General features: G+C 39.0%; 1 protein-coding gene across 1 annotated transcript in view; it reads left to right on the forward strand.

The window, feature by feature from the left end:
• The window catches only part of LOC124615809 (dedicator of cytokinesis protein 9), a 343,132-nt gene extending 331,468 nt beyond the window's left edge, over positions 1-11,664 (forward strand). Inside the window, exons 36-37 of the mRNA XM_047143949.1 lie at positions 10,377-10,507; positions 10,713-11,664. Of these exons, the coding sequence (XP_046999905.1) occupies positions 10,377-10,507; positions 10,713-10,786 (205 nt within the window). The 3' untranslated portion in view covers positions 10,787-11,664. The remainder of the gene's footprint in view (positions 1-10,376; positions 10,508-10,712) is intronic.
• Positions 11,665-16,454: the final 4,790 nt, after the last annotated feature.

The following is a 16,454-nucleotide window of genomic DNA, read 5'->3' on the forward strand; positions in this document are numbered from 1 at the left end:
TTGTATTATGAGAGAAATTGTGCAGAAAAACATTTTCAGCCAATGTTACTAGGTGCAGTTTCACTATTCTGATCACTTTGTGATGGACAAAAGTAATTTGTAATATCTGAAGTAGTTTCTCCGGGGCATATCATGAAATTAAATGAGAAGCATTATCAAGCCATAAAATTCCAGATGTCTGCAGTTCTCACGGTATATGGAATTTTTTATGTATTTAGAACAGTAGTTCAGCCAGCTAAAACTGGCAGTGTGACCATGAAAGCATGGATAAGAGAAAATGCCAATGCTGTGTTCCTATTTCCACATCAATAGATGAACATCGAATGCAAAATCTGTTAGTGTGTAAGACAGCACATGGAATGTGGGATAAGTTGAAATCCAAATATGAGTAATTATGAGAAGCAAGTAAGTTAACTTTAATGCATTGTTCTCATGAATGTAAGATGAATTCCAGTGATTCAGTTTTGCGTGTAGCTAAGGTTGAAAACATGGTGCTACAACTCTTAAATGTTGGAGACAGTGTGTCGGACATAGCCATAATGGTGAAAAACTCCATGTCACTGCCATAAACATTTAACACAACATGGGGTGGTATGCCACATGTCATCTGGTCAACAAAATGTGGAAATGTTGATAAAATTCTCATCAAAGAAGAGTAAGAATTACCAAGGATGACGATGAAGTTGGTACATGGCAGCGATGGTGATCAGTAAGCAGATGAGAAAGAACGTTCAGCCTGATAAAACCAACATTTCTAAAGAGTGAAAAATATGATTTGCTGTTAAATGTTTTTATTGCAAAAAGTGTGGACATGCAGCTCAGAACTGCTGGAAGGAAAAGCAAGACATGTAGGAACATAGCAGCGTTGAACATAAATCTGACTGTGCGTGTATTGTCTCATTGTATACAACATTTCCTGTTCCCAGAACGTCATACTAGATTAATGCAAAATGGCTCAAGTATGATTAGTTGGATGTACGATGATGGATGGTGATAGGTCGCATTGCATGCCTTTTTGATGGCAGTGGTTCTCTGAATTTTGATCTATAACAGTGGAACACTTATTGCTCAGTGATGATAAAGAATGTGATGTTACTGTTATGGGGATTGTCTTGTACGTAAACCCTTCTGATTGGAAGTTTGAGGGACTTCAACCGTTCACCTATATAATAACATGAAACACCCACAGCTGTCCTTCCAGTGGTTTGTATTATACGGCTACCAGTTATGGCGCTTCAGTATGCCATCTTCAGACCTTTACTGATGCTGAGGGGGTTAACTCAAATCATATACACAATTCTATGTGTGGCCAGCACCTGTGAACTGGTTTTCACAGAATACCTGTAACAACGATGTTGTGTCTCCAGCCATCAGCTACCAGTTGACTGGAGAAACATCTAGTCAGTTGGTAGTTGGTAATGTATTTTGGAATTTGCTTCCATTGTTTCCTTTTTTATTTCCTTGGGGATGGATGTACTCTTTTTTGTGATTACTGATGGGATATTAAACAATGGAAAATCCAGGATGGAATGTAACAATATCGTGAAAAGGATAGTTACTGCTCTCCAGATTGTGGAAATGCTGTCGCAGAAAGATATTACAAAAGAACTGTCAGAAAGTTAGCTTTTGGTTAACAAGGCCTTTGTCTTAACAAGGCCTTTGTCAAAAATAAACAATAGCATGTGTGCGTGCCCACACACACACACACACACACACACACACACACACACACACACACACACACACATATATCGGGTAGGAACTATCCTTTTGATATTATTGTTGACTGATGAGATATTACTTTCACCTGACATTTGTGTGTTACTTGTAGAACCCCAAATGAATAGTTTGTTTGTGTTGAGAATGGAACTAGTTCGCTCTGAAACCAGTATGAAAATCCAGTAGAGGCGCTGCAGGTAATGTCGTGTGCTGTTAGCAAAGGCCATGCATCACTCATCTGCTGCCATAGCCCGTTAATGCCAAATTTCACCACTTTCTCATAACGGATACATTCATTGTATGTACCGCATTGATTTCTGCAGTTATTTTATGCAGTGTTGCTCATCTGTTAGCATTGAGAATTCTATACAAATGCCTCTGCTATTGGTCCATAAGTGAAGGCCTTTGGTAGCTGCATTGTCCATGGTGAAAGGTAATGCCTGCAATGTGTATTCTCGTCACACTCAGGACACTGGGTATCTCAGAATACTTAATGCCCTAATGATTTCCGAAATGGAAGCTCGAACTTCTAGACCATGTTTAGAGTCTGTTAATTCCCGTTGTGTGGCCATAATCATGTTGGTAACCGTTTCACGTGAATCACCTGAATACAAGTGACAGCTCCACCAATGCACTGCTCTTTTGTACCTTGTATACGCAGTACTACCACCATCTGTGTTTGTGTATGTCTCAATCCCATGACTTCTGTCACCTCATTGTAAAATGTTCGGGAAATATAACCATTCATCCATAGTGGGTTGATGCATGGAGCACAGAAATACGTAACGGAAAACAGCAATTATGCTAGCTTGCAAGTACTAGCTCTTTTTCTGACAAAAGTGCACACATAACCACACAGACACCCAAATACTCACTCCCATGACCACAGCAAGGCTCGTAGTGTGCACTTTTGCTAGAAAAAGAGATAGTGTTGGAAAGCTAGTGTGAATGCTGTTTTGTGTTAAATTTTTCTGTGCTCTGCTTATTGATCTGTTATAGGTGAGTGGTAGTCTTTCCCTTATTTTACCTACTGCCTCATACAGGAATTTCCATTATTATTACTGAAAATATTTGCCAATTTTGGCCCGAGATGCTGGAGTTGCTGGTCATGTGTGCTTGAGGTGTGCTTGCGTCTCTCTTTTGTGTGTGTGTGTGTGTGTGTGTGTGTGTGTGTGTGTGTGTTACTGTTGAAGGCTGAGGCTGAAACTTTATGTAAGTGTCTTTTATTTGTGCCTGCGTGCAACCTGATGTGTCTTCTTTATGGTGAGTAGCAATGTGTCTTTTCCTACATTGTTCGTATTGATAGTCTTTCAGATGTAATCAGGTCTCTACGAATCATATATGCGTATTCAGTGCTCTTTTGAAATTTGGTCTCACTAGCAAAAATATGGATATGCATTATCATTTTTAATGCCAAACATATGGATACAGTTCACTTCAGTGGTTCAGTGTCTATACCACATTATTTCAAAGCTGAAAAATATTGCTAAACTGTTCTGTCCAGTGAAATGTGTTGATTTTAGAGATACGTCTTTATCTATAGCTGTTCCAACCTTCCATGAGCTTCCATGGCAGGTTTTTATAGACAACCACAATTTCAAAGCTACATACAGGTCATTTCAAATTGGCTACTTTTCCCATTTACCCCTATTGCAAGCTTTGTTCTGATAGTCTTGTCATTATAGATTTCCTCTGTTTTCATGAAACAGGGTTTCACTGTTGTGTGCTTGTGTACTGCGTAAGACAAAAAGAAGTCTTCCCTATGCTTCCACTCTCAAAGTGTATGACAGGAACGAGCAAAATTTTCTTCTTGGAAGAGAAAAACATCCAACAAAGTACAAGAAAGAGAGAGAGACCAGTCACAAAAGGAACCAGGGAAAGAAGTAAGGAGAAAATGAGAATGAAAATGGAACCTTTACTGGTGACATAAAAGGATAAGATATGAAAAGAGCAACCTATAGAAAATAAAATATGAAAAGCAAGAACTTATACTACACTATGTGATCAAAAGTATCTGGACACCCCCAAAAATATATGTGCATTGTGCTGCCGGCTTCTGCCTGGTACAAAGCACAAAAGCGCACAGGCCGACCTTGTCTGTTGACTGACAGAGACTGCCAACAGTTGAAGAGAGTCATAATGTGTAATAGGCAGACATATATCCAAACCATCACACAGGAATTACAAACTGCATCAGAATCCAATGTACATACTATGAGAGTTAGGCGGGAGATGGGAAAACTTGGATTTCATAGTCGAGTGGCTGCTCATAAGCCAGACATTATGCCAATAAATGCCAAAAGACGCTTTGCTTGATGTAAGGAGCATAAACATTGGACGATTGAACAGTGGGAAAACGTTGTGAGGGGTGACAAATCACAGTACTCAGTGTGGCGATCTGATTACCGGGTTTGGGTATGGCGAATGCCCCATGAACATCATCTGCCAGCATGTGTAGTGCCAACAGTAAAATTCTGAGGCGGTGGTGTTATGGTGTGGTCATGTTTTTCATGGAGGGGGCTTGCACCCCATGTTGTTTTGCATGGCAATATCGCAGCACTGGCCTACATTGATGTTTTAAGCACCTTCTTGCTTCCCACTGTTGAAGAGCAATTCAGGGGTGGTGATTGCATCTTTCAGCACTCTTGAGCACTTGTTGATAAAGCACAGCCTGTGGCGCAGTGGTTACATGACAATAACATACCTGTAATGGACTGGCCTGCACAAGAGTCCTGACCGAATTCTATAGAACACCTGTAGGATGTTTTGGAATGCTGACTTCATGCCAGGCCTCACTGACTGATATTGATACTTCTCCTCAGTGTAGCACTCCATGAAGAATGGGCCGCCATTCCCCAAGAAACCTTCCAGCACTTGATTGAACATATCGCCCATTTAGGATCAAAGAAACGTAACTACAAAAACAGTGTTTGAGATAATTCGATTTAAAGGTTTTGTCCAAAAAACTGAGTACTTTCTAATAGTTTTTCACAAACTATTCTATGGTAAATAAAAAGTATACTTCATTGACTGTTGTTTTCTACTAAGTGTTACATATTATAGTCACTCGAAGGACACTAATGAAATATTTAATGAAATTATGCATGCAGTTACGTTTGTCCAATCCTTAACTTAATGGCTGCTGCTGTATGACATATGAACGTCAAACAAATAATATGCAGCTTTAAGCGATATCATATTAAAGATTACTGCAGTTGTGTTAATAATGTCTTTATAAATACAGATTACATGGAACTAGTTATGGGAATGTGTGTCAGTGCCTCCAGTGAGTACTATAAACAAGAAAACTGTTTTCCAGGAAATTTATTATCAGTCTTTGATGGAGAATTCATAAAACCCGTCATTATTTTCACTTAGGGTAGGATCATAATCTGTATCTGAAACCAGTGAATGTCCTGACATCTCCACATCACGTTCTTCCTCAGCTATGAATATAAATAATAATAATAATAATGACAACAGCTGTGATTATAGTACTTACTACTGAAATATATACACTAAGAAACAGATTCTAATACTTACTAGATACCATCAAATTCTGTTCCTTCTCCTGCACATTTGAACTATCCTTCTTCCTCTGGACTCCATAGTGCTCCTACTTGCTTGTAAGCCCATTCACAACTGAAACAATATTTAACTTCCTTGCCAGGAAGTAGCATTTCATTGTTGTCATAGAGCGATGGTGACAATGCTTCTAAATAGAAGTGGCGGGAAAAGCAGCTTCTAATGGTTCTGTTAGGATCAGAGAAATGTAAGAGCTGTTCCGTTTCACAAATTAAAACTGTGTCCAGTGGTCTAAAAATGGATCAGCTCTTCCGTCTGTCTGATTCTTACTATTTTTCGTAAAATGTAGATACGTCGACAACTAAAACGGAAACCACATAAGATAGAGTTACGCTTCTTTGATCAACATAGCCCAGCCCTAACCAACCCTTTTTCGCCTTTTTTCACACCAGATCTCCATTTGCTTTCTAATTTTACCTTTATCTCTCCCCATATATTTTTTCATATTTATTTTCATTTTCATTTCAGCCTCGTGTTCCACTTTCCACCTTCTAGTACCATGTCACCCTCACAACACCTTCACAACGACCCCATTAAGTTTTATGTACATTCCCTCCGCAAACATCCCTTCGCCCTAGCCAGATTACACTCCCATATTTTATTTTCTCAGGCTTGTCTGACATTTGGCATCACCCCCAAAGGCCTCACACTTAAAGTTCCCATCTCTGGCTGCAACCCTTCTTTCCATCAGTCCCTATACCAGTTCCAAACCAAACAATCCATTGCCCTCACCCACCTAATCCTTCACCTACACATCCACTCAGCCAATCAACACGCCCATCAACTCCTATCCTTTATAAAAATCCTCAATCTTTCCTCTCCCACATCCACACCTGTTGTTCAGAGCATCCTCCTACAGGCCAACCGCAAATTAGAGCAGCATGCCACCCTCCACCTTAAAAAACTATCCAATCTCCTGGTTTCCCACCTCCGGAAAGGCAACTCACTCACCCTTCACAACCTTTCCAGCAAACCTCAACCTCCTCTCATTGCACACAAACCCAGTCTCTCCCATCTACTCAATCTCCCACTTCCAGCTCCACTCCCTCCAAAACCTCAAAATTCCAATCAACGCAATCTGGAACCACAACACCCCAATTCAGTAGTTAACCTTTCCTCCAAACCTCTCTCCCAATCCGAAACCTCTGTCCTATCCAAAGGCCTCACCTTCAGCCCCACTCCCAGATTTAACCAAACAGCCCTCGTCAAAGATTTACTGTCCTACACCCGTACTCTCTGCTGGAAATATCACTTTGCCACGAAGAAAAATGATCCTAATCCTACTCCTAATGATCCAACTCCCCAAGACACTATCCAAATTGAACCATGCCTGGAACAGTTCCGTCCTCCGTCACAGCGGGACCCACCTCCTCTTCCTCAAAATCACCCTCTCCTAACCTTCCAGGAATTTCTGACTTCCAGCCTTGCCTCTCAATCCTTCTTAAAAAACCTTAATCCTACTCCCAACATCACCACTGCTGAAGCCCAGGCTATCCGTGATCTGAAGGCTGACCGATCCATCGTCATTCTTCCGGCGGACAAGGGTTCCACAACTGTGGTACTTGATCGTCGGGAGTATGTGGCTGAGGGACTGCGTCAGCTTTCAGACAACACTACTTACAAAGTTTGCCAAGGCAATCCCATTCCTGATGTCCAGGCGGAGCTTCAAGGAATCCTCAGAACCTTAGACCCCCTACAAAACCTTTCACCCGACTCCATCAACCTCCTGACCCCACCAACACCCCGCACCCCCTACCTTCTACCTTCTTCCCAAAATTCACAAACCCAATCATCCCGGCCGTCCCATTGTAGCTGGTTACCAAGCCCCCACCGAACGCATCTCTGCCTACGTAGATCAACACCTTCAACCCATTACATGCAGTCTCCCATCCTTCATCAAAGACACCAACCACTTTCTCAAACGCCTGGAATCCCTACCCAGTCTGTTACCCCCGGAAACCATCCTTGTAACCATTGATGCCACTTCCTTATACACAAATATTCCGCATGTCCAGGGCCTCGCTGCGATGGAGCACTTCCTTTCACGCCGATCACCTGCCGCCCTACCTAAAACCTCTTTCCTCATTACCTTAGCCAGCTTCATCCTGACCCACAACTTCTTCACTTTTGAAGGCCAGACATACCAACAATTAAAGGGAACAGCCATGGGTACCAGGATGGCCCCCTCGTATGCCAACCTATTCATGGGTCGCTTAGAGGAAGCCTTCCTGGTTACCCAGGCCTGCCAACCCGAAGTTTGGTACAGATTTATTGATGACATTTTCGTGATCTGGACTCACAGTGAAGAAGAACTCCAGAATTTCCTCTCCAACCTCAACTCCTTTGGTTCCATCAGATTCACCTGGTCCTACTCCAAATCCCATGCCACTTTCCTTGACGTTGACCTCCACCTGTCCAATGGCCAGCTTCACACGTCCGTCCACATTAAACCCACCAACAAGCAACAGTACCTCCATTATGACAGCTGCCACCCATTCCACATCAAACGGTCCCTTCCCTACAGCCTAGGTCTTCGTGGCAAACGAATCTGCTCCAGTCCGGAATCCTTGAACCATTACACCAACAACCTAAAAACAGCTTTTGCATCCCGTAACTACCCTCCCGACCTGGTACAGAAGCAAATAACCAGAGCCACATCCTCATCTCCTCAAACCCGGAACCTTCCACAGAAGAACCCCAAAAGTGCCCCACTTGTGACAGGATACTTTCCGGGACTGGATCAGATTCTGAATGTGGCTCTCCAGCAGGGATACGACTTCCTCAAATCCTGCCCTGAAATGAGATCCATCCTTCATGAAATCCTCCCCACTCCACCAAGAGTGTCTTTCCGCCGTCCACCTAACCTTCGCAACCTCTTAGTTCATCCCTATGAAATCCCCAAACCACCTTCCCTACCCTCTGGCTCCTACCCCTGTAACCGCCCCCGGTGTAAAACCTGTCCCATGCACCCTCCCACCACCACCTATTCCAGTCCTGTAACCCGGAAGGTGTACACGATCAAAGGCAGAGCCACGTGTGAAAGCACCCACGTGATTTACCAACTGACCTGCCTACACTGTGAAGCGTTCTATGTGGGAATGACCAGCAACAAACTGTCCATTCGCATGAATGGACACAGGCAGACAGTGTTTGTTGGTAATGAGGATCACCCTGTGGCTAAACATGCCTTGGTGCACGGCCAGCACATCTTGGCACAGTGTTACACCGTCCGGGTTATCTGGATACTTCCCACTAACACCAACCTGTCAGAACTCCGGAGATGGGAACTTGCCCTTCAGCATATCCTTTCTTCTCGCTATCCGCCAGGCCTCAATCTCCGCTAATTTCTAATTTCAATTTGCCGCCGCTCATACCCCACCTGTCTTTCAACTTCATCTTTGCCTCTGTACATCCGCCCCGACTGACATCTCTGCCCAAACTCTTTGCCTTTACAAATGTCTGCTTGTGTCTGTGTATGTGTGGAAGGATATGTGTGTGTGTGCGAGTGTATACCTGTCCTTTTTTCCCCCTAAGGTAAGTCTTTCCGCTCCCGGGATTGGAATGACTCCTTACCCTCTCCCTTAAAACCCATATCCTTTTGTCTTTCCTTCTCCTTCCCTCTTTCCTGACGAGGCAACCATTGGTTGCGAAAGCTAGAATTTTGTGTGTATGTTTGTGTTTGTTTGTGTGTCTATCGACCTGCCAGCGCTTTTGTTTGGTAAGTTTCATCATCTTTCTTTTTAGATATAGTTTATATGAAATGTTACACAAGGAGAAAGTGAATATGGAGGAAGAGAAGTTACGATGAATGTGTAGAGACAAGAGCACCAGTTAATCAGTGCGTGCCTTGTGAAACAAATTCTGCAGTGACAAGCAATGAAAAGTCCTGGATGGAATAACAACAACATGATGAGTATAGATTGCTACCCACAACATGGAGTAAGCTTTGAGTTGCAGATAGGCACAGTGAAAAAGATTGCTAAAATACTAAGCTTTCAGACAAAGATCTTCTTCCAAAATATGAGCCGGCCACTGTGACCGAGCAGTTCTAGGCACTTCAGTCTGGAACCGCGCTGCTCCTATGGTCACAGGTTCGAATCCTGCCTCGGGCATGGATGCGTGTAATGTCCTTAGGTTAGTTAGGTTTAAGTAGTTCTAAGTCTAGGGGACTGATGACCTCAGATGTTAAGTCCCATAGTGCTTAGAGCCATTTGAACCAAAATAGGAAACGCACATATTCACACAAACACAACCCACATAGACGTGGCCATGGTCTCCCGACTACAGTCAGGCTCTAGTGCCTGGAGACAGTGATTGTGTGTGTGTGTGTGTGTGTGTGTGTGTGTGTGTGTGTGTGTGTGTGTATCATGCTTATGGAAGAAGTATTTTGTCTGAAGGCTAATATTTTAGCCATCTTTTTCATTTTGCCTGTCTGTGAGTCAGTGCCTTCTCTGTGTGGTGAGCAGCACCCTATCCTTTCCATAAATTGTGCGGTAACTGATTTTGCTTTGGTGTTACGATTTCTAGGTATGTCCAGTTAGTGTGATAGTTTTTGTTCAGGAGATAATGTATGTTGTGGACTCTTTTTTTTTTTTTTTTTTTTTTTTTTTCCTTCTCTAATATAGATTTTGTGAATAATGATTATAGAATAGTACATGTTGATGATTTACATGTCCAAATAGAGGATACCATGAAGTTCATTATAAATATAGTAAAGTAAATAGAGAATATGTCTTACACGTGGTAAAGAAATACTAACGCCACATTTGGCTAAGATGAATTACAACTGTTGACTGTCATTGTGTTAGATAAGTGGAAGACTGGAAGGCACAGGTGTCATAAGTGCTGTTCTTTTCCAGGATTTATGGAGGAGAACAAAACAAGAAAACTTCAGTTGTGCATTGTTCTGCATCGTACCTTACAGATTTCATTTTTTACACTCTTAAAGAAAAGATCTGTTTTTGCATGTTGAAACACATTGGTATTAGCTTGTTGTCATCATTCCATTATTTGCTACTGATTGACTGTACCATTTCTTGTAAACATTTCTGATTAAGACTCTTTGGTTCCAGGGATTTTGTAAAAATATGTTATACAGCTCTCCAAATAAACAGCAAATTAATTACCCAGGACCAGCTGCAATATCAAGAAGTGCTTCAGCAGAATTACCAGAAGCTCTGCCATAATTTGTCAACTTTGTTGGGTGAGTCTCTGTGGCCTGATGAAGAAATGGGAGTTTTCAAAAGAAACAGTCATGTGTTGTTTGGTGTAATAAGTGGATCAAGTGCCTCAAGTACTGCTTAATAATGGGATGTACTAGTGATCGTCATTGTGCACATAACTGTCTGTTTTTATATTCTTGCTCACTGGTACCAAAACTTCAGTAGTACTTTTGTTATTTCTTTCAGTGTGGCCAACACAAAGCTGTGGATTGTTTTTCTTGAGGTCACTGCTGGATAAGGTTAATTGTCCTTGCTGGTAAAGGAAAATGACTTGATGTGTTGCAGCACTGATTATATTTTCTTGGATATTGTATATCCACATTGTAAGTTTCTACTGTGTACTTATTGTGTGAATGTTTAAAATGGATTGTTATTTTGGTATTTGTGCCCTATACTGTATCAATAGGGCATTCAGGGTTACAAAATCTCATTCATTCTTGCAAGTAAGATTTTTTTTAAGGGTCAATGAAAATGAAATTTCTATTTCATTTTGTATCTGTTGAATGAAACACATTTTTAAAACATTGGTCCTGAAGTAAATTAAAAATGGTAGGTCAGTCACACTGGGTTACAGATGTAGGAGTTAATGATGTTACAAAGACTGAATACATTATTTTCTGCTTTGTACTTAGTGAATTAATGAAGAGTTACTGTTAGTGTTACTGTTGAGAGGAGCACAAATTGTAGAAGTTTTTGTATGGAGGTATAAATTTTATCACACAAATATAAAAAGGTGAAAGCTGGTAATGTCATGTGGTAAAACAATGCAAAATTTTTTCTTGATCTTGTATCTCAGGTGCACTGACTCTCTACTTAAGTGTTCTCAAGCACATAGCCATTTGTAGGACCGATATTGTTAAAGAGTGTTTCCTTGCAGATGTAAATATGTAACTTTTACCTGCTGTGTGCGTGTAAGAAAAGTGTTGTGTGCAATAATGAATCTCTTTGTATGTCTGTGGCAAATCTGTGGTATACCTCTGTTAATGTAATCTACTTATCTAAATTGTGCTGTGAATCATATGAGTTTCTGAAAGATGCTCTGGAAACATTTTATTCTTGGACGATTGTGGCAAAAGATACATATATTGTATTTTACAGTTCAAGTGCAATCACATAATTTATTTACAATTTATTTTAATGTAGCATTCTGATGATATCATGAATAACATAACTTAGTAGATGTTTTGCTATTAATTTAAGTAACAAGAAGCAAGACATCAGGCACTGAACTCATTATTCATGATGGTGGTTGAATAACTATGTAAATTATATGTATATATTTTTATTTCTGCTACATCACTCATAATGAGAATCTCAGTTTCATGATTGTTTTATAACGATTTGCTGACTTTCATCAACGATTAATATGTAATGTTATGAAGTTTTTCACCACTGAACAGTGGACCAATATGTAGCACATTGTCCATGGGAACTATTGATAGTAGATAATCCCATTTATAAGACTGTCATCTAGAAGGATTTCTTTGTGTATTGAAAATATTTCAGTATAATTACTGTCTGGGTAACAGCTGTTTCCAAAAGTAATTGAATGTTCAAATTTTTAACATCAGGTTTTAAAATCTAACAGTGTCAAACTGCAGTGCATAAGCCTAATGAAAATAAAAATATTTTAATAAGAGATAGTGGGAGTGAATGAGAACTATAATTTTTGCAGCACCTAATAGATTAGTTGTTGTGTGCCAATTTATATTAATACTGTGTATAGATGAGGGCTTAATTTTAAAGTCCATTATTTAGAAAGTTCTTCCCGTTGTTTCCTTTAGTCCCCGCTCCCTTTTTCCATTTTTTCCTTTTTCATTGTGTGAGGAGGAGGATTGTGGAGAGAGTTGCTGATAATCAGTTTTGTCTCGCATGTGACACTTCCTCATGATTTAAGTTACGTTCAGCTCTTGAGTCAGTGTCAGCTTTTGTACATCATCTTATGGGAGAGTTGAACTTTATCTGAAAGAAGGCAGTCTCTGCCTGATACTAGTTCAAACTGAAGATTAATAAGAACATTGGCACAGCAGCATTATAGGTAGAGATTAAGAACTCATATATACCAGTTAGTTGACAGCCATTTGTTGAATCTATCTTGCAGTAGGCTACTGGCTGCTCCTTGTATCTTTCATACTTCATTTGTCAACAGTAGACTTTTCCTTCTCTGAATTTTTAAACACATTTAACTGCAGTGACTACATTGCCATTATTTAAGTGTTTATTATCTTTATTACATGTCTCCCATCTCCCATAAACTCACATTTCACTAAATGGTGTAATTTTCATAATTAGTTTGTCACAATATTTGTTTCATGGCTTGAAAAGAACATTATAAGCATACATGCATACTGTTGCCTTCCACATATCATTTGTGCAACCCATTCAGTGACCACGTAGGTTATGGCCCCTGTCAGTATGAAGAATTAATGAGATCTGATTTTATAATCTCACTCGTCTCATTCTCAGAAAGAGAGTGTCATTATTCTTTTTTCACTGTAGCTTTGCATTAATTTTATTAGGAAGTAAATGCTAACTGACTAGATGCAGTCTATTGGCAGATATTCATTTCAATCAACATACAACATAAAGCTGATAGTCTGCTTACATATGCCCATAACTACTTAAATATGATCTGTAATGATTATGATAAAATTAAATGCTACAGAATTAAGTAATTAAATGCTACAAAATTGAATGTTTTCGTATTTAAGGGAAATAAGTATTGAATAAAATGTAATTTAAGTGTATTTTAACTCTTTCTGTTTCCCTTCCTACAAATCTTAAACTATACAGAAAGTTTTTTGTGTTGTGAAGTGCTTGATAAAATTGTCTGCTTACATGGTTTTAGCATATTCATGTAGAAGATTTGAGTGTTTGAAAAATATTTGTAATTTGTAAATAATGTATTTGTGATTATATATAAACGTATTGACCAGTTTTGTTGCCAAAATTCAAATTTTATGTATAGTATATCTGCTATATAGTATATCTGCTACAGGTATTGTATATGTATTATTGTAACAATATAAATTAATGTCAAAATTAAGTGTGTATTATAAGGCACTACAATTCAGGATGCACTGCCATCACATCATGTAATATAAACAGTAGTGTGATTTGTGTTTAAGATCCAGTTGCATTTAACTTTACATAACCAATTCAATTTAATTTAGTTGCATGTTCCACTCTTCTTGACAGTTGACATAGTTCATGAGTTTTGTCTGGACTTCGGTGAACAGTACTGTGTAAGTTATACTATTATTGGTAACACATATTCCATTATGTAGTCTGTAACAGAAGATAAATATTATTTTCTTTACAATAATGTGAACAGAAGGGGGAGGGGGGGGGGGGGGAAGTTTTGTGTAAACCAGGAAAGAGTGAAATACCTTTGGCTTATGAATATTTACGTTTATTGAAATTTTCAGTTTTCCATAATTTGTGCATAAACTTTCATTCTTATTACTTTTCTTAATAGAACTTCTTATTTGCATTTTACTGTACAACACACAGTTGAACACTCAAGTCTTCCATTTGTGTTCACAGTGTTTCCAGTACTTTTTGTATGTAAGTTAGACATCTAATACTCATTTCAGCAGTTTCATAAATGTGATACCAGTTGGTTGCAACTGAATGTTTATTCAGTAATTCAGTCTTCACTTTTTAATGTATCTATACCTTTTTGATTCATCACATTTGACAAGTAAATTATCTATCTGAGAGTGATACTGAGGTGAATGGAACGGGGTACTAGTCTCATTTGGTTCTCTGTCCATTCCATAGACAGAAAGTATGTAGGGAAAACAATTCTCTGTAACTTATGATTTCTACCTGTATGTTTATGTTGCATGTTATTCGTGACTACTGTAATTACTAGTGGCATGCAACAGTATCTAAACTTTGGAAAATCCAGGATGGAATGTAACAATAACAGAGAAGGAAAGTTGCTACTAACCATATAGTGGAGATGCTGAGTCATGATAGGCACAACAAAAAGATTCACACAGTTAGATTCAGATAGATAATTGTGTGAATCTTTTTGTTGTGCATATTGCGACTCAGCATCCTTGCTATATGGTGAGTAGCAACTTTCCTTCTCTGGTATTGTTACATAGTATCTAAACTCTCCTTGCCTGTGTGCTCTGTATTGCATTTACTTTCTTTATTTAGCTGCCAGCAGTAAGTACTGATTTTTTGTAGTCCTCATTGTGTAAATGTATTGATAGCTACTCATTTGGAAAAAGGAGCGATTTGTACAAACATTCTCTGAGGTCTAGCTATATTATTTATTCATTTATGTATTTTATGAATGATGATTGTTTCATCATACTTTCTGAGACATGCCTGAATTTTTTTTGTGTGTTTATAATTGTTTCTCTTAGGTAAATTCACTTGGATAAGAGACAGAATTGTTGGGCAGTATTTACAATGAGGAGGCAAATTTCATAGCACTATAGACAGATGGATAAAAATACAAGAAAGTCCCCCAGCTTTCAGCACTTGTTAGTTTCTTCTACTTTTATATGTGTCTGTCAGCAGTACTAAGAGTTTTTCCCTAAAAATGAGAATGATATAGAGACACTTCTGTACTGAAGAAGAAGAAAGGATGTGCTGTTTCCTTTCGAGTCTCATATGATCTTCATTTCTTTCTGAGCATTCCACTTTGTGTCTTCATAAAATTCTAAAACTCTCTCTCTCTCTCTCTCTCTCTCTCTCTCTCTCTGTGTGTGTGTGTGTGTGTGTGTGTGTGTGTGTGTGTGTGTGTGTTGGCTCGCGCGCACACAGGTGTGCACCCGCACATGCGTGCATGTGCATAATACAATTTTTCATTGGCTTTGATGTATTTTCTGTCTATAGGCCACACTATTTCAAATAGGGAGAGCATACATTGCATTGTAATTGTGATAACTTGGGTATTTTGTTGATAACCTTCAACATCGCAGCACGTCAGCAATCTTCGGTAAATATATTAAAAAAGTAAAAACCTGCCTCGATTTCGATAAAAGCACCTAGTGTTGAGTGTTAACTCAGGTTTTGGCGTAGATAACTACACCTTCTTCAGAAGGTTTGTTCTTAGGCACTTGTGGGTGTTGTTGTTGTTCTGAAGAATGTGTAGTTATCTACGCCGAAACCTGGGTTAACATTTAACACTAGGTGATTTTTCGCAATCGAGGCAGGTTTTTAGTTTTTTAATATTTTGTTGATACTTACCAGTATCCAGAATAATGTTTTTGTGCGACTTCTGTGGTAAATTTGACAAGTGAAAAATTATTAGGTCATGATTCTGTCACCATAACCTGTTGACATAAGGGTTTTGTGATCATGGAAGCATATGAGATTAGTTTCGTTCATTCTTGCTTCCAGTTGCAGCAGTGAGGGACATTTCATGCAATGCATTGATTGTAACTGCAATTGTGAGTTATGTATTAATTTTAGTGATGGGTTTAAAGTAATACCTGTGATGAATTCCAAAATAATCTTTAAAAATCTTGAATACTTGGTGCTCAGCAGCTTTCAGATATTTTTTAAAAGACATTTTCTATATATCATGAGCTGCACTAGATATTTATGTTTACCCAAACTGCTTTTTGGGTTCCTAATCCATATTCAGTGGCATTTGATACAGTGGAACTGTGTACTGTGTACGTATTTCAGATCCAAGCATGTCATTGCTATAGAAGTGCATAATGTAAATATACTTATATTACTGCTAAATATGTACAGTTATTGTTTTGTAGAAATCTATGCACGTAGAATTGTTTGTTCTTCTGTATCCGGATACAGTTTTGACAAATAAAACATTTCTAGTGCAGCTCATGGTGCATAGAAAATGTATTTTAATAAAAACACTCTTTGTCGAACTTGCAAACATAACACATGTTATGCCCTTCTTTCATCTTTGTTAACATTTTGATACCTTGTGTCAAA

The sequence above is a fragment of the Schistocerca americana genome, chromosome 5 (assembly GCF_021461395.2).
Source record: "Schistocerca americana isolate TAMUIC-IGC-003095 chromosome 5, iqSchAmer2.1, whole genome shotgun sequence".
NCBI classification, from domain to species: domain Eukaryota; kingdom Metazoa; phylum Arthropoda; class Insecta; order Orthoptera; family Acrididae; genus Schistocerca; species Schistocerca americana.